Source organism: Panulirus ornatus, chromosome 14, assembly GCF_036320965.1.
Source record: "Panulirus ornatus isolate Po-2019 chromosome 14, ASM3632096v1, whole genome shotgun sequence".
NCBI lineage: Eukaryota > Metazoa > Arthropoda > Malacostraca > Decapoda > Palinuridae > Panulirus > Panulirus ornatus.
Genome location: NC_092237.1, coordinates 20,036,337 through 20,057,787, shown reverse-complemented (window position 1 = coordinate 20,057,787; position 21,451 = coordinate 20,036,337). Strand labels below are relative to the sequence as shown.

Sequence of the window (21,451 nt, the reverse complement as noted above, 5' to 3'; positions counted from 1 at the left end):
ACGTTTTTGTGTTTCTATGTAACAAAGAAAAAGTAGTATTAAAGTTTTTCTATCCGTACGACGGGTTTTTAAATATTTTAACGTCCAGAAGTCGCATCAGTTTTACATAAACCAAAAACTTTACCAAATATCAAGAGAATTCAACTTCAGGTTCCTGGGGTTCATGGCCTCTATCTTAACACAGTTTCCCACTCTTCTCCTTAAACTTTACTGCGGAACCGAAGATTGAGGAGGAGACTCTCTGTTCCTATCTGCTTCTACTATCACTTGGGTAAACATAAACTTAGAGGACGACTACTCCCACATGCAATATTGACGTGATATCAATACTTCTGACTCAGTCGCTTACACTGTAGCGCCAGATAAAACCAAGCGCTGGTCTTGGATCCACACAGGATGGACGTGTGACAGCTCATCGACTGATGTCTGACTCTCACCGTCTCCAGGAGACGGTCCTCAGACTTGGTTCAAAGAGGACGTGAGAAGATGGATTTGATGCGAGTCTAAGAGTTCCTCAACACCCTGGACTATATGCATGAGGAAAAGATCTTAAACTTGCCTGTATTTTATACTTCAGATAACTTTTAGATTCTCAAGTTCTTGAGGAGTCTTCAGATTTGAAGTCCTGCCGTACTGTCTGTAAAAGATCTCACCAAAAGCAACTACGAATGACTCCAAGAAAAAAAAGAAAAATCATTATGTAGACAAATGTGTCTCTAATGACGTCTTAACGAACTGACGTATGGACAGAACAACACTAACACGACAATTTTCTAGTTACTGTCCTTCACGGTTCTTAAGAATTATCAAATGGATATATTACACCATTATGCGGAAAGCAAATAAATTCTTAGTAAGAATGTGAAAACTCTTCTTATTCTTCACAAAGCATCCTAACTACATCTCGACGAGAAGGAGAGAGGAGAAGAAAAGATTTAGTTGCAGGTTCGTGAGAAACTGCGAATCGTAGATCAAAAGTCGTCTTAAAATGAAATATTGGCGTCCTAGAACTATTCAAACCAAAGGAAATGTCATGTTAGCTATGAGAGGATGATCATGGTGTACTAAAAGTCTTCAGGAACCTCCGTCGCCAAGGATAGTTTTCTTTCTCACAGGAGACCTGAAGTCGTGAGGAGTTCTGGCAAACTCAGACAAAGCGGACGGAGATGCACGAGAGAGGCAAGGATCATAATCGTCCGTCTTACAGTCATAATCTAGAAATGTTCACATTTTATGATGCCATTACTTTCATTCCCAGCAACGAATGTTGTATGTTTTTGCGACTTGGGACTTTAAAGCAGCACCAGTATCGTGAAACACTTTCTTTTTCCTTTGTTATTCTCGATTCTTCTTCTATTTGTCTCAGAAACGATTATTATCCTTCGACCATATCTTTGGGGAACTGCCAGATGCCTGTTCTTCCTGAGGCTGGGTATAAGCATCCACCAGATACAGTGTGTCACACAGACTAATTTGTAAATACATTCTTCTCGTTTGTGATAAGAGACGAAGCTCTCAAAAGCACTTAATGTAGATCTGACACAAAAGTTCCATAGACTTGCATATCGAGGCTGGATTCCACACGAGGCAGTTTAATTCGTCTTGACAGACGTCAGCCGAGTGCGGATCGACTTCTGACATCAGAGTATAGGAATGATGTGAAGATAATTGAAGCTGCACATAAGACAGTAAAAGGCCGACAAGATATGACAGCCGTGTGGTCAAACAGACGACAGCTAATTACTGATTGATAGGTGTGACAACCAGGTACAGCTCGACAGTTGACAACTAGAGACAACTAGACATGACTTATATGTACAGACAAGATCAGGCGTTCTTTTAATGTTCGTTGGTGTGCTGTAAGCAAACTAATCTGGCAACACTGCATGGGGAAGAGTTAGTAGGTGTGCATCTTAGTGAACGAAACCTGTTGTAGTGGGGAAGCAAAATGAATGTGATTAAACTTTCACGTATCTATGCATGAGAAATATGGTAATCATGTTATGAAGGAGTAACTTCCTCTGTATTAAGACATGTAAAGATAATGTTTATAAACTCTAGGCCATAACAAGAAGCATGGTGTCGCAACCACACGTATGAACGACGGATGAATTGGACACTGGCTGCTGTGTTGCTATCCACCACACGTATGAACGACGGATGAATTGGACACTGGCTACTGTGTTGCTATCCATGTAGTGATTGATGGCGTGATTTCTCTCGTGTCATGTTTAAAGTAGCAAGTATACAACTATTTCCTAGGTTAGGCGGCAGAGGGAGTGAAGGAAGAAGGTGGGTGGAGGAAGGAGGGAAGGAAGGGTCATCAAGCCTGCTGTCACGACCTTGAGCCAGATTTCATCGTTATCGTACACCGTCATTGTGAAGTAGGACTCAGCACCAGAAAATAACTTTAGGAGGCCAGATTGTTGGTACGAAGAGAAGTGGAGCCTTATCTTCCTACACTTCACAAGAACTGGGGTATATACGCCGGCTACAGTAAATAAGTGGTGGGGAAGGTGGCAATACACCCAAACTACAGTAAATAAGTTGTGGTGAAGGTGGCAGCATGATGGTAATCTATGCCATCTTCCAATATAATCCAATACTTTCATAATATCAACAGCATCAACAATCACTACAATGATAAGCAACACTGAAGCCAGTGTCCAAATATTTGATCCGTCATTAATACGTGTGGCTGCGAAGCCATCCTCCCTCCCTCACTGCTTTGTTGTTGTGGTAATTTTCCAGAGTTCGTAATTATCATTTCTATATGTTTCAGTACAGACGTTACTCCTCGATACCATGATTTACACATTTTCTATGTATAAATGCGTGGCTATGTTGTTGTGCATAGGTTCCAGAGTTCATGATTAATATATTCATGTTTCTTGAGACAAAATAAATTACTCTTTCATAACATGGTTAGAATACTTCCTATTCTCAAATGCGTCAAAATTTAATCGCTTCATTTTTACACACTATTACAACTGGATTTGTTTACTCTCTATATAAGATACACACCTGGTAAGTCTTCTTCATGAAGTGTTACCAGATCAGTGTGCTTAGATGATACCCAAGGGCATTAAAAAAGAACTCCTGATATTGACTAATCAGCCAAACAGATGACAGCTATACACGCATGCATATAAAACACGTGAGAAATAGAACAAACATGTCTGGGAGCTCTAGCTTTCGAACCCAAAGCTTCTTGTGCTTTCTTACCTTTGAGAGGAACAGGAACCTTAGATAAAAGATCCTTACTTTTGTCCTTCCTCTGCTCCTTTGTTATACAAGAGAAGAAGACATACATCCCTCATACCTGTTCGAAATTTCTCGCTTTAGCAAAACAGCACGAAGAAAAAATGGTATGAGCCGTAGGTTTCAAGCCGAAGGAGAGAACGGTGTTGAGGGTATACCACAAAAGTAGTGTAGAAAGTATGAGGAAATAGCGGAGGTGGCCTCGGATATAGGTCTCAGGTAAGAGGTGTGGAGGATGTACCGAAGATACACTGCACATTTCCAAGAGATATCAAACAGCGCGGTAGACTAGACCGACCAACGTGGAGTCTGATGGTCACAATGGTCCGTAGTGAGGCATTAATAAGATCTCACACTGGGCTCTGTTCGTAGCGGAAGGCAGATGATGGATTGTCGACGCGCGGCCGACAGGCATCGTCAGAAGTCAGAATTCGTCAGCGCTGGTACCAAAGGTTTTCAGCACTGGAGCTGGAGGATGTCAGACATCGTCAGCACTGGATCTGGAGGGTGCCAGACTACGGCAGCACAAGATCGTGAGATTCAACCAGCCCGGCAGACAGTGTCAAATACACCGACCACCCCGGCTGTCTACCTCCCACATCACCACCAAAATCATCTCAAAACTGGCAACATCAACAGCTTTATGCCTCCCTTCCCCTAGCCACCAGGGGAGAGAGGAGGTATTACCTCCCTGGTTAAGGGAGACATCAACCTGGCTATCTGGGGTACATCACACCCGGACTAGCGGAGTCATGGCCTCCCTGACCTGACGAGTGGGTGTTTGATGTGTAATGGTGGCAGGAGCCGAGGGGCAGGTGACACGGCATCATCCGCCGCAGGAAGGATGGCTTAAGACAAATAGAACATCGGGTGGAGCTGCTAGAGCCGGTGCTGCAGGAGTGTTAGTACGATGAACGATGTACCACAATAGTATACCTTCCTACAGACTCTCTTATTGTCTTCACTGCTCTAAGTGTATTCTGCAAGCCACATTAGACTGTGATGATACAACCTTGAGTCTCTAATCATCTCTTGTCTTGGGTTTGTTCATGGAACCTGCGAAAAGACTAACGGCTACGTAATGTTCCATGCCTTGACATGAGAGTTTGGCTTCTTTTCTTATTCATCCTCAACTGACGATGAGTGAATGACCAGTTGTAAGGCTCTCTAAGCCATCTTGATCTTACCACCATGACATTACTTCTGACTGTTTACGTCAAGACAGTTTCCTCATCATCTGAAACTGTTCCAGGATTTCAGGATAAATTTATGACCACATAAGAGATGCAGCAAATATTTTTAGAACAAATATAAGGCATTAATGTAATCTTTCTTACCAGTTATCTCCCAGTCTCTCCCAAAAACAAGCAAATAAGAAAATGCAAGTGTAGCAATTCCTATGTTATTTACCATAATAATCATTACAATAGTTCCTATAACTTCAGGAAAAAAGTCCTCTCCTCATGTGTTACCAGTATGCCAGTGGCACGGTAGGTGAGGCAGTCAGGCAGGCTGGCCTCACATGCCATAACCTACATCACAGAGGGACAGTCATGCCCCAGTTGGACGCCATTTAAATACGGGTCGATATATACCAGCGGGTTGCATGACCATCATATGTCACACTAGTAATAAACATGGCGATCTTAGTCATGAACACTTGTTTTCTGCTGTGGTCACTATTTTGCTGAGGAATTGTATGATGGTCTGTAACTTCAAATTCACGATATAATACTTGATAAAATGAAGGTTATAAACAAGACCAAAGCCACTGTAAGCCAGAGACAGTTGGACCTGTCTCACAGCAAGGTCTCTGCTGTTCTATGACAAGTATAGTTAAGAAACTGAAGGTCATAAAGCTCAACAACGTCTGCTAATTGCACCTGCCTTGAGGACAGTTTGCTGGTGACGAGGCCGTTGTTGCTAAGGTTCAGAGTTTCCTGTCATAATTCTAGTCTACTCCAAGCTGGTAGTTATCACAGTGTCAGTGACGCATAACGAATACTGGGTAATGGATGACTGAGACATAAGGTTCTGTCAAATATATCTGTCATATGGATGGCTCTACAAGTCTTGTTGTCATCTACTCCGATCTGTTGTCGATCTTTTCCTTATCCTGGTAAGCCCAGTCTGTCTGCCTGTTAATTAAGATTTGTGCCTTACGAAGAGATAATTGTATACTGATATTGAACTGTCTTTGAACCTTTCATACAGACACATCCGTACACCTAACCCCACGTTAGGTGCACAACTACATATATATATATATATATATATATATATATATATATATATATATATATATATATATATATATATATATATATATATATATGAGAAATTCACAGATCAGTGTGGTGAAAGTAGAAAGGCATTCAGTTGAATCAAAGGAGAAGAATTCCCAGACTGTTCATGTGACTAAGGAAGCGAAAATAAAGTTTGTCGCGAATGTAAAGAATAAACAGGGCGAAAATAATGTTGGTCGTGGACTTCAAGCACAAAGGAAGCGAAGATGAGGCAAGTCGTGGTACTACTTTCAAACACTCTTACTGGTAAATCATTCCATATATCAACATTCCTGTTAAGCAAAAGAAGCTTCGCCTCATTCGAGTGTAAACGTTGGCCCACAATATTGCACCCATTAATGAAAATGAAATACGACAAATCAAGCCATAAATTGCTTGTTAGATCGAAATTATCAAAGCCTTTGATGATATTGAACACTTGTGTTAGGTCACCTCTTAACCATCTCTTTCCTAAGCTAGAATAATTTAAGTTGTTTCGTCAGCTTTCAAAAATTGATTCTTATCCTAGAATTCATCTTGATAGCTCGACGCTGTACTCTCTCTATTCTATCGGTATAATTTCAAGTGAGGATCTTTGTATTTTTGTTCTGTTTCAATAAATAACTCACTAACCCCATAAAACCGGACTATAAACCTACGTAGAATGAAAAGTGAATGACGGCTCGATAAAAGCATGAAAATATTTCTGGCTTCAATGGACCAGGTTCCATGACTTCCAGATTTGAACGGAATACAACTTGGACGAAAGAAATGGTTGGAAAGAGAGAACGAGAGAAACAATGTAAACACGAGATCTGGCAGCAAATATCAACACCTTTTTATCAAGGTGTGTGTGTGTGTGTGTGTGTGTGTGTGTGTGTGTGTGTGTGTGTGTGTGTGTGTGTGTGTGTGTGTGTGTGGGTGGGTGTTTGTTATTACTATTTGTGTATTACAGGGAGAAAGCTTTACACTCGTGTTTCCCCGTCTCTCTCAGAATCTTGAATAAATATCATGTATTAACCTTCCACGAACGAATGAACATACACACCCCAGCTTCCTCTAAACGTGTGTGTATATGTGACTCTACTTGATTACGGTTTGTGATAACTATCAGTGCGTCCCTGGGGGAGTAGTTTGTATTCTTGTTTCCGTCACCTGCCATTCTATATTTGCCGTGTCTTAATCTTATGTAGACACATAAGATTTAGAGACAGATCAGCCAAATGACATAACATGTAATTAAGCAAGTAACACTTAGAGATGATATCAATAAGTACTTTAATTGTATAAAATTTGTAGTTGAAAGGAAAAAACTGATAATGACAAGGTAAATATAAACAGTATGCAGAAGTATAAAAGGTTATACGACAGAGAAGAATGTTCAAGGGATGGGTCCCTCAGAGTGTATAACTCCCTCCTGGCACAGTCCGACTAAGTCATTACAAAAAAATAATCAAATCTCAACCTCCAGCCCCAAAGGAGAGGATGAAGGACTGGTTTGGCTATGAACCAGCTGTTTCGTCCAGGAATTGCACCTGTGTCTGTTCGATTTGTGATTCTGTGTACATACTACCTTACCTAGCACTCAAAGGCTCCCTCTTGTGTGGTACTGGGTGTTTATAGTCTCAACTAGCACTCATACGCTCCCTTGTGAGTGTCTGAGTTTTTCAGTCTCACCTGGAACTTGTAGGCTCCTTCGCGTTTGTGTCTGTATTTACAATCTCACCGGCACTAATAGATTCCCTCATATGTGTATCGGCGTATTCACAGTCTCACCTGGCACTTATAGACTCCTTTCTATGGTTGTCAGTGTTTATAGTCTCCCTTGACACTCACAGGCTTTCTTATGGGTGTTTCTGTATGTATACAGCCTCACCTAGCATTCATATGTTCTTTAAATATGTGTCTGATTGTCTACAGTTTTACCTAGCACTAAATGCTCCCTGTGTGTGTGTGTGTGTGTGTGTGTGTGTGTGTGTGTGTGTGTGTGTGTGTGTGTGTGTGTGTGTGTGTGTGTGTGTGTGTGTGTGTGTGTATGTGTGTGTGTGTGTGTGTTGGCAGCCTCACCTGGCGATCATATGCTCTATCGTCTATGTGTCTGTGTGTTTAAAGTCTCACCTGGCACTCGTAGGCTCCCTCGTCTCTCTTCTGGACAAACTTGATCTGTAGAGCCCAGTCGTCGGCGTCCTCAGGTCTGACCACACCGAAGCGCTCGTCTCTGCTGTACTTGTGGAGGCCGGACGTGAGGATGTGGTAGTCCCGCCGCCGGATCCACGATACCTGGTGCAAAACGAAGGGGGACTATGGTCATGTTGCCAGCTTCATACTCACGTGAAGTGCATTACTGTGTGGTTCTCAAGTGGCCCTTCATGCTATGGGTACCTTTGCACAAGGAGGCGTACAGGTGACCACTGCCTCACATCCCATCTCTACTTAAAATTCAGTAATTTTTGTATGATATATTTCCCTTGTCCCATTACACCTTAGCATTACACCTTCACATGAAACCTACAATCTCACGTGTCATACAAATGCTAAAGGTTGATATACTGTACCTGCGTTTGGAAGTGTCCCAAGACTTTCCCCTCCCACGAAGTTGCATGTAATATGTTCATATTTTTTCCTCATACAGAAGGAAACAGAAGAAGAATCAATGAACTCAGAGTAACCCCAAACCCTATCCCACCAAATACATCTTGGAAGTGGCCATCCCTAGGAGGATCAAGTATCCATGATGACATCATTAGGTTGACACATATAGGCTGTAAGGTCGTAAGGGTCTGTCACCAGGAGGAGCAGGTATGCATGATAACATCATTAGGTTGACATACAGTCAGTAATGTCGTCAGGATCTGTCACCAGGGCAGCATCACTATCCATACCGTCTTCTGAGAGACTCCACAAATATTCATATGACCTGTAGTTCACGAAGCCTAAACTAGAAATCAGTAAATCATGAAAAGAAAAAGGATATACACGGTGCAGGAAATGAAAATGATTACCTAGGCCTTTTACTTATTCAGAATCCATCGCAACCTTAAGGGATCAAACTCATTCGAAATGGAGTTGAAAACAATCAAAACATATTATTAAAGGGAATTTGGAGGTCAAAATTTACCGACATTCACTTCTCTTTCCTTATTATCCTTCGATGACATAATCGTCGTCTTCACTTGAGTTGGTGTATTGACCATAAACACAGGTATCACTCCCTTTGCCTCTAATGGCAGCGCTAACAGTGCATCAAGAATGATGTGACATGATAAAAGAATTGGAGATGAAGCCAGAGGACAGAAAATCTCAAGAAATGATGAAAGTGAGCAAAAACGTAAAAAGGTTAACATATGAGTCATGAAACCCAAGAATGTAAAAGGAAAAGGATATGTTTGATTATCATTTACGTAACTAGAAGAACAAGAAATCTGAACTAAAGCTCGAGAGAAAGAGTGGAGTAAAGATTGGGGATGCAGGAGTAAGAGTGAAGGAGGGAATAGGGATCCAAAACGAGAACGAATTGTGGAATGAATACGCAAGAGGGAATGATGATTGGAGTGTTAACACGACAAATAAGAGTAAGCCACACATGGGCAACAACAAAGGAAGGACTGAAGATGTAAAAGTCAGAAAGAAAGGAAGAACTGAAGAACCAAGAGCAAGATCAAAGCAGGAGATAAGAGCACAAAACTGATAGGGATAGGAGGATTGAGGACGCAAAAGCGGGAGTGAGGCAGGAAATAAAGACATGAGACTGGTTGATACGGAAATAATGAAGGCACAACAGATATTGTTTTCCTGAGAGTATGAGAGAAGCTTTGATATAGGAAAGAATTATTTAGAATGTAGATTGATACAAAGACGAAAAACTGGAGTTGAAATAACATAACAAGAATAAAAGGACAAAGAGAAACTATAATACAAGGGTGTAATGAAGCAAGAAATACGAATCACTCGTCAAGAAGATGGGAAAAGTGACATATAGAGAAAGAATGGTGAAAGAATGATGATCCAGGGAAAACAAGGAAATCTACAGAAAACATGGAGAAAAAAGAAGAGACAGGCATGATGATAGAGTAATAGGAGATAGAGAAGAGGTAAGTGTGATATTAGAGAAACAAGATAAAGAAAGGAGACAGATATGATGTTAGACTAGCAGGGGAAAGAGAAGAGAGGTATGACATTATAGTAAAAGGAAAAAAGGAGGAGAAAGTTATGACGTTAGAGTAACAGAAGAAAGTGAAAAGACAGGTTTGATGTTAGAGGAACAGGAGAAAGAGAAGTGATAGGTAAGATGTTAAGAGTATCCGGAGAACCCTAATCCAATGGTGCTGACAGTTTCCTCTTTCTATTTAGAACCTCCAACCATATTCAGATTCTGATACTAAAATGATGATGAGCAATAACTTGAACTTACAGAAACAGATTTACATCATACTTCACGTCTTTCCACGGTATGAATAACATACAGACATGCAAAGGCACTCACAAGAATCTACTGGGTGGAAAGGTTAGGCCACTGTGATACTTGCCTGCGTCCGGAGTGTGTGGTGTATAGAGAGTCTGGATGACCATCCAAGTTATATTGTTTTCAAGAAATTTCCTGAGTAGCAAAACAACACTTGGAAGTCAAAATATGAAGACAGTATGTGAGGAAACAAAACCAGTAAATGAATGAAATAGTTAATGAAGTATGTATGACTCATGAAGACAAAAGTAGATACAAATACAGGGCTCAAGGGAAGATGAAGGAGAAATATATGAGCAGATGATGTCAGATGATAAGACACAGGAAGCAGAACGAGGATTAGATAAAGACAATGCATCGCGAGGACAAACATATTAGACAAAAAGGTTCACGAGGAAAACAAAATCAGAAAATACAAGTAAGGACGGTATAGTGAGGAGGGGAAGAAAATGATAAAGCAATATGAAGGAGGCTAACAATAATCAGGGTGATATACGAACACAGAAATGAATAAGACTGAGGGAGAGGGAATAAAGAAAATGCAGAAGACAGGTGATGCAAAGAAAAGTGGGATGAAAATAAAAAGTAAACCATAACAGTGAGGGAAGAACCGATAACAGAAAAGTAAAGAGAATCAGTGTGGGGAACGATGGGAGGAGGAGTGGGCTGGGGAACAAAGCAGTTCCTCACATGACAACACATTACCTCGTCCCGCCACTTGCACTTTGGATCACCACTACGCCAGCGTGACTGATGAACCTATTCATCTCCTGTGAGTACGTCCATCATCTCGTCCATCCATCTCTGTCAGGCTAGCATCTTCCCTCTTCCAAAAGACGTTCGTGTACGTGTGCCAGTACAAGGAAGGACAGATACTTGGAGACCTGATAGTCCGTGAATTATGGTAGAGATCGGAGAGGAAACATTATAGCTGTTTCATGAGGGGGTCCAGAATATTACATGTTTAAGATTCTGTGAGACTGCAAGTCCCAGATCCTTTCTGCATAGAATAATGAGGAACGCACCAACTTCTTTCGTACCCAGAGTATCGAATGAGGGTCTAATATCCAGCGTGTTTGACGTCGTCTTTAATCTGCATAATGAGGTGTCTAACACCCTGATATCCATCATACCGAAGGAGGATCTAATATCCTTCGAACTCGGGATCCTCTGTGCCTAGCATCCTGTGTGTCAAGCACACGGTTGGGGGATCCAATATCCTGTGTTCAGGAACCAATATACAGTACGTAGTGGACGTCCTATATCTTGCATTACTGGAGTGTGGTTGCAGCGTCCTTCACATTCAGTGATTGTCTAACATATTTAATGTTTCTCGAGCATCTTAGGTGTCAAACGCCGTATGTGCTTAAGACCCTGTGTGTCTAACGTCGTCCAACACCCGAACATTGCACATACCGTGTGCTCACAACTGCAGTAATGTTGTGAAACCATAATGCATCTCTGAGGCTACCAAGATATTTCCTCAAGATCGCATTTTAATAGAGTTATCTTCCGTCCCATCCGCTCAACTTCATTTGTTAAGAAACTTGTAAAATGCAATCTTTATCCTAAGCCCCTTACAAAGATATCAAGTATAACTTGTTGCTTTCAAGTTGCAAAAATATATCCAATCGTAAACGAGGTTGCAATCTACTAGTACTCAGACAATGTGTAGGTCCTGGACTATCCTGCTGAATTTGATCTTAATTGCCTTGCGTATCCCTCGTGGCCTTAGCTGTGTCTGCTAGCTGCAAGCCTCTCAGCTCCTTCTTAACGGTTCTCTGGCTCTTCTCCCTGCTGAGTTTTCCAAGCCTTTTTACTACTCTTAAGTCACCCCACTGAAACCAAACCTTTCCACTGGTCCTGTGTCACTCAGCTGGTCCCAAGCCCTTCTCAAGGTCCTGTGTCACTCAGCTGGCCCCAAGCCTCTTCCATAATCCTGTGTCACTTAGCTTGTCCCAAGCATTTTACCTGGTCTTGTGTCAGTTGCTCCCAAGCTTTTTTCCTTGGCCCTGTGTCACTAACTAGTCTCAAGCCTTTTCAATGGTCCTGTGTCACTCATCTGGTCCCAAGCCTTTCCCCTGGACCTGTGTCAACTAGTCAGTCCTCCACCTGCCTACTGGTTCTGTGTCACTGAACCATTCCTGAGCCACTTCACTGGTCATATATAATTCTGTTCTTCCTGATCCATTCCTATGGTCGTAAATCCATCCCACCGGCTCTACTGTAGTTACTCAACGACCCCACGCCAGTCAGGGCTTAACGTAATCTGCTGGTGCTCCTTAGAGGCAACAGTGGCCTTAACATTGCTCCTTATCAAGTCTCTCTACGATCTAAATGACAATTTTCTTTTTCTTTTCTTTTTCTTGTGCTAAAGCTCTTCAGTGCTTGTCATCTAGGGTCTGTAGCCCACAGCCATGGTGTCGTCATGCAGACATACATGTTATCATACCAAGGTCAGCAGCCAACAGCAGGTGTGTCTTTTGTCGGGGATGGACGATATTCTGGTGGGGAGGCGGACGTGGAGGGAAGAGTGAGGTTGTGTGTAGGTAGGTCGGGGAGATGGCGGGTAGGAGGAGGAGACAAGAGCAGGGTGGAAGCGGGTCAAGGAGAAGGAACAGGCAGTGAGAAGCAATGGTCGCTGATGCTAGGGGTAGGAGAGGTGTGGTGATGCTGGTGACAAGTGATGGACGATGGTGCACCTGGTAGATGAGAGTGAGGATGTGGAAGGTGGTGCTGGTGCAGGGTGAGTGTAGGCAGAGGGAAGGTAATACTAGTGAGAGGCGACACAAGATGGTGCTTGTGAACAGTGAGGGAGGAAATTGCTGGTGAGAAGTGAAGAATATATGAATGAAGGTGACATTAAGAACAGTATGTGAGGGGGAGGGGGGCTCTTGGTAAGACTGTGCGAGAGGGGGAAGAAAGAGGTAGTAAGAATGTCTATATGGGGGAGGGAGGAGCTAATGTATGTAGGAGGGGAAAGAAAAACTCTAGTGAGAATATGCAGGAGGAGCGTGGGCAGGGAGGCACTCGATTAAGTGTGTGTTGGTGAGAGAGGGAGGCGGTCGTGAGTGTGTAGGAGTGAGAGGGAGGAAGGTGCCAGTGAAAGTATGTGGGAGAGGGAGTGAGGAAGGCGGCAGTGAGAGTGTGTGGGAGAGGGAGGGAGGCGGTAGTGAGAGTGTGTGGGAGAGGGAGGGAGGCGGTAGTGAGAGTGTGTGGGAGAGGGAGGGAGGCGGTAGTGAGAGTGCGTGGAAGAGGAGGTGAGAGCCTCAGGCATCAGGGCCAGGTCGTTGTTCCCTGCTCCATGTCAGACCACAATCATCCTCTACGCAGGTCGCCCTCACCACAGTCCTTCACTCTCAAGCACCGCCGCTTGACCACCAGCTTCCTCCTCCTCTCCCTCACATCACCACCCTCCCTTCTCCCCTCCCTCACATCACCACCTCCCTCCTCAACTCCCTCACATAACAACCTCACTTCTTCCCTCCCTCACATCACCACCTCCCTCCTCAACTCCCTCTCTTCACCACCTCCCTCCTCAACTTCCTCTCATCACCACCCTCCCTTCTCCCCTCCCTCACATCACCACCTCCCTCATCAACTCCCTCACATAACAACCTCCCTTCCCCCCTCCCTCACATCACCACCTCCCTCCTCTCCTCCCTCACATCACCACCCTCCCTTCTCCCCTCCCTCACATCACCACCTCCCTCCTCCCCTCCCTCACATCACCACCTCCCTCCTCCACTCCCTCACATCACCACCCTCCCTTCTCCCCTCCCTCGCATCACCACCCTCCCTTCTCCTCTTCCTCACATCACCACCCACCCTTCTCCCCTCCCTCACATTACTATCCTCCCTTCTTCCCTCCCTCACATTACCACCCTCCCGACATTCTCTTACTCTTGACTGAACACGTCAACAATACCCTTCCCCTCGCCCACTCTCTTCCCATCAGAAAGCTCTAAAGGTCACGAACCTCGTTACCTTAGCTGCTCTCTGTCTGAAGAGTAAATAGATCAAGAAATACAAGAGTGACTAAAATAAGAGGACAATGTAATTAGCTTAAGATAGTCTTGTTCTCTGCTCATAATCCTATTCATCCAAGAATTCCATTTATTTCATTCTGATCCTAATGTGTCACAAACCTTCACAAGGGTAAAACACAATAGCCAAAGTCAAATACCAATAAAACAAACATGATATAATTTCCCTGAAAGTAAATCGGGCAGTAAAGAAACACTTGGTGTTATCTCGTGTGATACAGTGTTGACTGTTGGAGCTGACTTTACTCAGAATGGACGCGTCACTACCCTGTAATATTTTCATGTGTTTCCCTTCCTCCTCGTCTGACCCTTATCATCCTACCCTCCTCTCCCCAGCCTTCTTCCCATCAGCATCATCATCTCTCCTGCTTTTGTCCTTCCATTATTACCGCCATGATCTCTGATATCAGTCTTACGAAATTCCTTTTTATTATTTATTGATGTATTCTCTCACAACATTACCTCCAGTCTCTTACATGACATATTAATCTATCATAATCCCTTGGCTATTGTTCCTCCATTACCCGGTTCTTCTCTCCCTCTGCTCTATGCATGTCTTCGTTGATGTATATGCAATCCCCTGACTACTGTGGCGTTATACCTTCCTCCTGCTTCCCAAGAAGAATTCCACTGCATGAGTTTTACTCATTATCTCACTGTTATCCCTTCTGGAACCTTTCCATTTACGTGTAGGTATGAGTGTCGTTTTGAACATTCAAATCCGTTTTTTTTTATTACCTTCCTTTTCAACGTAATATTTTTCAGTGTAAACCCATTAAGCCTTTCCCTGCTACGCACCAGTTATTCTGACACGTACCTCACTACCTTCAATGCGGAAAGGAATCCAGATTATTTGCATATTTTTGGTTCATTTTATCCCTCCTGACCATCACGCTTTTTTCCTTACCATCGTGTATTCTGTGAAACATGTTGAAGTTGCAGCTTACCCGTTCATCGACCATGTTGGGGACCTGACAATGTTGAAGTTGCAGCTTACCTGTTTATCAGCCATGTTGCGGACTTGGCAGTGGAGGAAAGCAGTAGAGCCAAGCTGAGCCGTCTGGTTGGTCACCGTCACGTTCTCCATACCAAAGGCCGCCACTCCTTGACCTAAGATAGAATCCTTGGCAGGGTCCCACATCCGCTGGGGGTTGTCCGTAGTGTCTGTAACACCAAGATAAGAAAACCTCGCGTCAGGGTTAATAATGATGGCTGCTGAAGAGGCATCTTTCTTAATATTTCAAGACGTTGGAGGGTTAGCTGGATCAATATGTGAGTCATGTTAAGCTGGCCTACATACAGGGACTAATGTTTGCTCACGCCTCTCTCTCTCTCTCTCTCTCTCTCTCTCTCTCTCTCTCTCTCTCTCTCCTTTATCTCACTTGACCTTTACCCGTTCACCGTGTAGGAAGGACATCCATTATTCATGTTAAAGTAGGGGAATCCCGTGTCAGGCAGGAGTGATCCCGAGGGAGCGCTCGTAAACTTGCCTGACCACCATCAAAAGGCCGCTGTCTTAAAGAGCTCAAGTGACGTGTCCGTGGCATCAGGTTTACGGCTACAGATATGGCTCTTGTCACAAGCCGGGTCACTTAACAAGACCCATATATGCCCAGAGAACTGTGTTCTTGGGTTCCTATAAGATAACGGGCCAGTACTAGGCCTACACCTGTCCAGCCTTTAACAACAAGAACAACAGGTCACTTAGCCACGCAACTATCATAATGCAGTCCGGAACCAAAGAAATAACGAACACACGTAAGTGTTCCAAATATGGTTGGCTGTGGAATATGATATGGTGGATTTGACACACTCCAGGCCTCACCACACTGCTTGAGCTTTCTTTCTTTCCTGTATCATTACAAGTTGGATAATGTTTCCCAGTGATCAAGATGTATGTGTACGGTAGTGACGCTTTAGTCACCTATGGCACTGCGAGAATAACTTGCCAGAGAAGGGTCATACACACAAAGATATAATGATCAGGTCCGCTGTGACAAAGCTACTACGAAGTCATTTCCTCCAGATAATGAAGGACACACAAGGCGTATTCTGAGACTGCTCTTGTGGGACGCTATGAAAATATGTCTCTGTTGGAACGCCAGCGACGTGTAGGTTGAGAGAGAGAGAGAGAGAGAGAGAGAGAGAGAGAGAGAGAGAGAGAGAGAGAGAGAGGAGAGAGAGAGAGAGAGAGAGAGAGAGAGAGAGAGAGAGAGAGAGAGAGAGAGAGAGAGAGAGAGAGAGAGAGAGAGAGAGAGAGAGAATCCCCAAATGCCGATAAATCACCGTTGGTGAAGACAACAACATAGAGGAATTGTAAACAGTTGACAACGATAATGATTTTGGCAGAAAAGAGAGGCGGTGTTGGGTCCATCTGTCGTCTACAATTCTGGAAAATGAAGATAAACTTTCCTTTTTCTGACACACTCGCGGAAGACGTATACTTATGACTTCTAGTAAATCTAACGCTTGTGTGTATGCTGCTTACAGAACACCAAAAATACACGTTAAAGTGTAAAGACAGCTTATGAGGAGGTCTAGTGTAGATTTACGGGTGTTAGTAACGGATCTGACTTGCAGAATATCTACACTGCTCACACACTGCTTCTTACATGGACATATGAAGCAATGTGTCTTTGTGTGATTAACTATTCATACTGTACCGGGAGGGAGTTATACACTCGTGGGGCCGAGCTCTTGAATATTGTCTACTATTATACAACTTGTTAAATCTATTTATGCGGTGTGCATTAATCACAACTTCAGTCATTCTGTTCTATTCATCCACCACTCTTATATCAGAAAAATAATTCTTTACGTCTTCTTGTTGATCTATCCCTTCAGTCGTGAAGAACTGTTCAGTGTCCACGTCATCGATCTATTTCAAGAACTTAAAGCTTGTGATCAGGTCATCCAACATTATTCTTACTTCAAAGGTGGGTAGACTTAAAGCCTTTCCCTATAGCTTTCTCTGTGTGTGTGTGTGTGTGTGTGTGTGTGTGTGTGTGTGTGTCTGTGTGTGTGTGTGTGTGTGTGTGTGTGCGTGTGTCAGTAAATTCTTACTCCAATCAAATGCCCAATTTTCTTGTATTTGAACTGATGTAACATTTCTAGAATACATTCACAAATACGTTTGATATGTTCTTTATCATTTCTTTTTGTGTGTGGGGTGGGAGGGGAAGAGACAATGCCTATCCAATCGTGTTGTTTCATCACACGAAATAAGAGTTCTTTATCATAGTGGTCAAAAAGTGTAACATACTGAATACGTTATATAAAATAATGTGAATACAACATACAGAAATATTCTAAACAAATATTTCATTCATCTCTTGTCCTTGGATGAAGATATGTTAAAGAATTGTTGATGATGAGGAAGGAGACACAGCTGCTGCCAGATACTGGGTTTGTTCTGTCTACAATAGGCAGACAACACCCACACTGTCACACACTGATGATCATATGATCTGTACAAGGAGTCAAACACAATCCTGAATAAAATTGGATCTAAATACATATCAGTACGCTCACACTCTTTATCAGTTACCAAACAAAGGCGACATCTATTCGACTTCAGCCGTGAAAGAGAGAGTAATTGGGTTACTTCGAGTCGCTCAGAAGAGTTTGGCAACTTATATATTATATTCCTGGCCACAGCATCAGTGATAGGAACATGATTAAAGTAAAGGAACTTACTGAATTTGTGGGTCAGATGTCTAATCAAGCAAATGAAATTATATATATATATATATATATATATATATATATATATATATATATATATATATATATATATATATACATATATATATATATATATTTTTTTTTTTTGCTTTGTCGCTGTCTCCCGCGTTTGCGAGGTAGCGCAAGGAAACAGACGAAAGAAATGGCCCGATTATATATATATATATATATTTTTTTTTTTTTTTTTTTTTTTTTTTCAAACTATTCGCCATTTCCCGCATTAGCGAGGTAGCGTTAAGAACAGAGGACTGGGCCTTTGAGGGAATACCCTCACCTGGCCCAATTCTCTGTTCCTTCTTTTGGAAAATTGAAAAAAAAACCGAGAGGGGAGGATTTCCAGCCCCCCGCTCCCTCCCCTTTTAGTCGCCTTCTACGACACGCAGGGAATACGTGGGAAGTATTCTTAATCCCCTATCCCCAGGGATCATATATATATATATATATATATATATATATATATATATACAAAACATACAAAGAGCAAATAAACTTATCAATTTAAAAATTTTATCAACAAAAAAGTTATCTAATTTGTATAGACCATCACTGATATCAAGATTATAATTCTTTGTGTATTTGATAATAGAAGATTCAATGATGTATCTCGTGGTAATAGAATTAGAGTTAATAACTGAGATGGCATTACTCCACTTAATACAATGATCATAGTTTTTAACGTAATTAAACAAGGCATTTGATCCTTGTCCCATTCTTATACTACATTTATGTTGCTTAAGTCTAACAGAAAGATCCTTACCAGTTAGCCCACATAAAATTTATCACAATTTCCACATGCCACTTTATAGATGCATCCAAGAGAGAAGTTTCTGGTGAATTCCTGATTAAGATATTCTTTATAGTATTATTGTTGCTTAAGGCAACATTTACATAAAAGGATTTAAGCAACATGGGAAGTAAAGTGAAATCATTATCAAAATTTAGAACTAAAAGATTCTTGGTGTCAATGGGAGGGTTGGGCTCAACTCTATAAAATGATTTCTTTGCTATCTTAAGGGATTTATCAATGAAAGATCTAGGGTACTTTAACTTAGATCCAATAGAATATATCTTCCCAAACTCATCATCAATAAACTCTGGACTGCAAATACGTAATGCCCTAAGGAACATAGATTGAAATGATGATTATTTAACTCTGTCATGTTGAGATGAGTAATAATGGATACATGAGCATACATTGGTAGGTTTTCTGTATATGTTAAACTTAAACTTGTTTCCTTGTCTATGGATATTGCAATCTAAAAATGGTAACATACCATTATTTTCATTTTCTACAGTAAATTTAATGGAAAGTACTAAATTGTTCAGTAAGGGGAGAAATATTTGTAAATTTTCATTTGTTGGCCAAACACAAAGAAAATCATCCACATATCTAAACCAAATTGCATTAGAACGTTTAAAAAGAATTCCATATAAAGATTACTTAGTACAGGTGAAAGAGGGTTACCCATTGCCATGCGAAATTTTTGAGCATAATAATCTCCATTAAATTGAAATACACAGTCTTTTATACACAATTTTATCAGTTCAATGAAATCAAACTTTGAAACAGGTAAATGAATATCATCCAAGACATCAAATAAATATTCTAAAAGGTCATCAACTGGAACTTTAGTGAAAAGTGAGGAAACATCAAAGCTAACTAGTTTGAAATCAAAATTAACATTGATATTTTTTAGCTTGTTGACTAAATCTACATTGTTCATGATATCAGAATTTGATATCTTTCCCACTAAAGGGCTTGATAAAGAACCTAACCATTTTGACAATTTATATGTGATTGAGGCTACTGAACTCACTATAGATCTTGCTGGAAAATTTTCCAGCAAGATCTATAGTGAGTTCAGTATATATATATATATATATATATATATATATATATATATATATATATATATATATATATATATATATATATATATATATATTATCCCTGGGGATAGGGGATTAAGAATACTTCCCACGTATTCCCTGCGTGTCGTAGAAGGCGACTAAAAGGGGAGGGAGCGGGGGGCTGGAAATCCTCCCCTCTCGTTTTCTTTTTAATTTTCCAAAAGAAGGAATAGAGAATTGGGCCAGGTGAGGGTATTCCCTCAACGGCCCAGTCCTCTGTTCTTAATGCTACCTCGCTAACGCGGGAAATGGCGAATAGTTTAAAAGAAAGAAAAAAGATATATATATATATATATATATATATATATATATATATATATATATATATATATATATATATATATATATATATATGGAGGAAAGTTGTTAGAAGCAGTGAAAAGTATTTATCGAGGATGTAAGGCATGTGTACGTGTAGGAAGAGAGGAAAGTGATTGGTTCTCAGTGAATGTAGGTTTGCGGCAGGGGTGTGTGATGTCTCCATGGTTGTTTAATTTGTTTATGGATGGGGTTGTTAGGGAGGTAAATGCAAGAGTTTTGGAAAGAGGGGCAAGAATGAAGTCTGTTGGGGATGAGAGAGCTTGGGAAGTGAGTCAGTTGTTGTTCGCTGATGATACAGCGCTGGTGGCTGATTCATGTGAGAAACTGCAGAAGCTGGTGACTGAGTTTGGTAAAGTGTGTGGAAGAAGAAAGTTAAGAGTAAATGTGAATAAGAGCAAGGTTATTAGGTACAGTAGGGTTGAGGGTCAAGTCAATTGGGAGGTGAGTTTGAATGGAAAAAAACTGGAGGAAGTGAAGTGTTTTAGATATCTGGGAGTGGATCTGGCAGCGGATGGAACCATGGAAGCGGAAGTGGATCATAGGGTGGGGGAGGGGGCGAAAATTCTGGGGGCCTTGAAGAATGTGTGGAAGTCGAGAACATTATCTCGGAAAGCAAAAATGGGTATGTTTGAAGGAATAGTGGTTCCAACAATGTTGTATGGTTGCGAGGCGTGGGCTATGGATAGAGTTGTGCGCAGGAGGATGGATGTGCTGGAAATGAGATGTTTGAGGACAATGTGTGGTGTGAGGTGGTGTGATCGAGTGAGTAACGTAAGGGTAAGAGAGATGTGTGGAAATAAAAAGAGCGTGGTTGAGAGATCAGAAGAGGGTGTTTTGAAGTGATTTGGGCACATGGAGAGAATGAGTGAGGAAAGATTGACCAAGAGGATATGTGTCGGAGGTGGAGGGAACGAGGAGAAGAGGGAGACCAAATTGGAGGTGGAAAGATGGAGTGAAAAAGATTTTGTGTGATCGGGGCCTGAACATGCAGGAGGGTGAAAGGAGGGCAAGGAATAGAGTGAATTGGAGCGATGTGGTATACCGGGGTTGACGTGCTGTCAGTGGATTGAATCAAGGCGTGTGAAGCGTCTGGGGTAAACCATGGAAAGCTGGGTAGGTATGTATATTTGCGTGTGTGGACGTATGTATATACATGTGTATGGGGGGGGGGGGGGTTGGGCCATTTCTTTCGTCTGTTTCCTTGCGCTACCTCGCAAACGCGGGAGACAGCGACAAAGTATAATAAAAAAAAAAATATAAATATGTATCGAGGATGTAAGGCATGTGTACGTGTAGGAAGAGAGGAAAGTGATTGGTTCTCAGTGAATGTAGGTTTGCGGCAGGGGTGTGTGATGTCTCCATGGTTGTTTGATTTGTTTATGGATGGGGTTGTTAGGAAGGTGAATGCAAGAGTTTTGGAA

General features: G+C 41.8%; 1 protein-coding gene across 3 annotated transcripts in view; it reads right to left on the bottom strand.

Annotated features, from left to right (window-relative positions):
- LOC139753336 (zwei Ig domain protein zig-8-like) overlaps positions 1–21,451 on the bottom strand; it is a 240,388-nt gene that overhangs the window by 48,244 nt on the left and 170,693 nt on the right. For 2 of the 3 annotated variants that reach the window (XM_071669688.1, XM_071669687.1), the window contains exons 3-4: positions 15,052–15,218; positions 7,665–7,847 (exon numbers count right to left, since the gene is read on the bottom strand). In XM_071669688.1, the coding sequence (XP_071525789.1) occupies positions 7,665–7,847; positions 15,052–15,218 (350 nt within the window). The remainder of the gene's footprint in view (positions 1–7,664; positions 7,848–15,051; positions 15,219–21,451) is intronic. The other variant, XM_071669689.1, reaches the window with a different exon arrangement.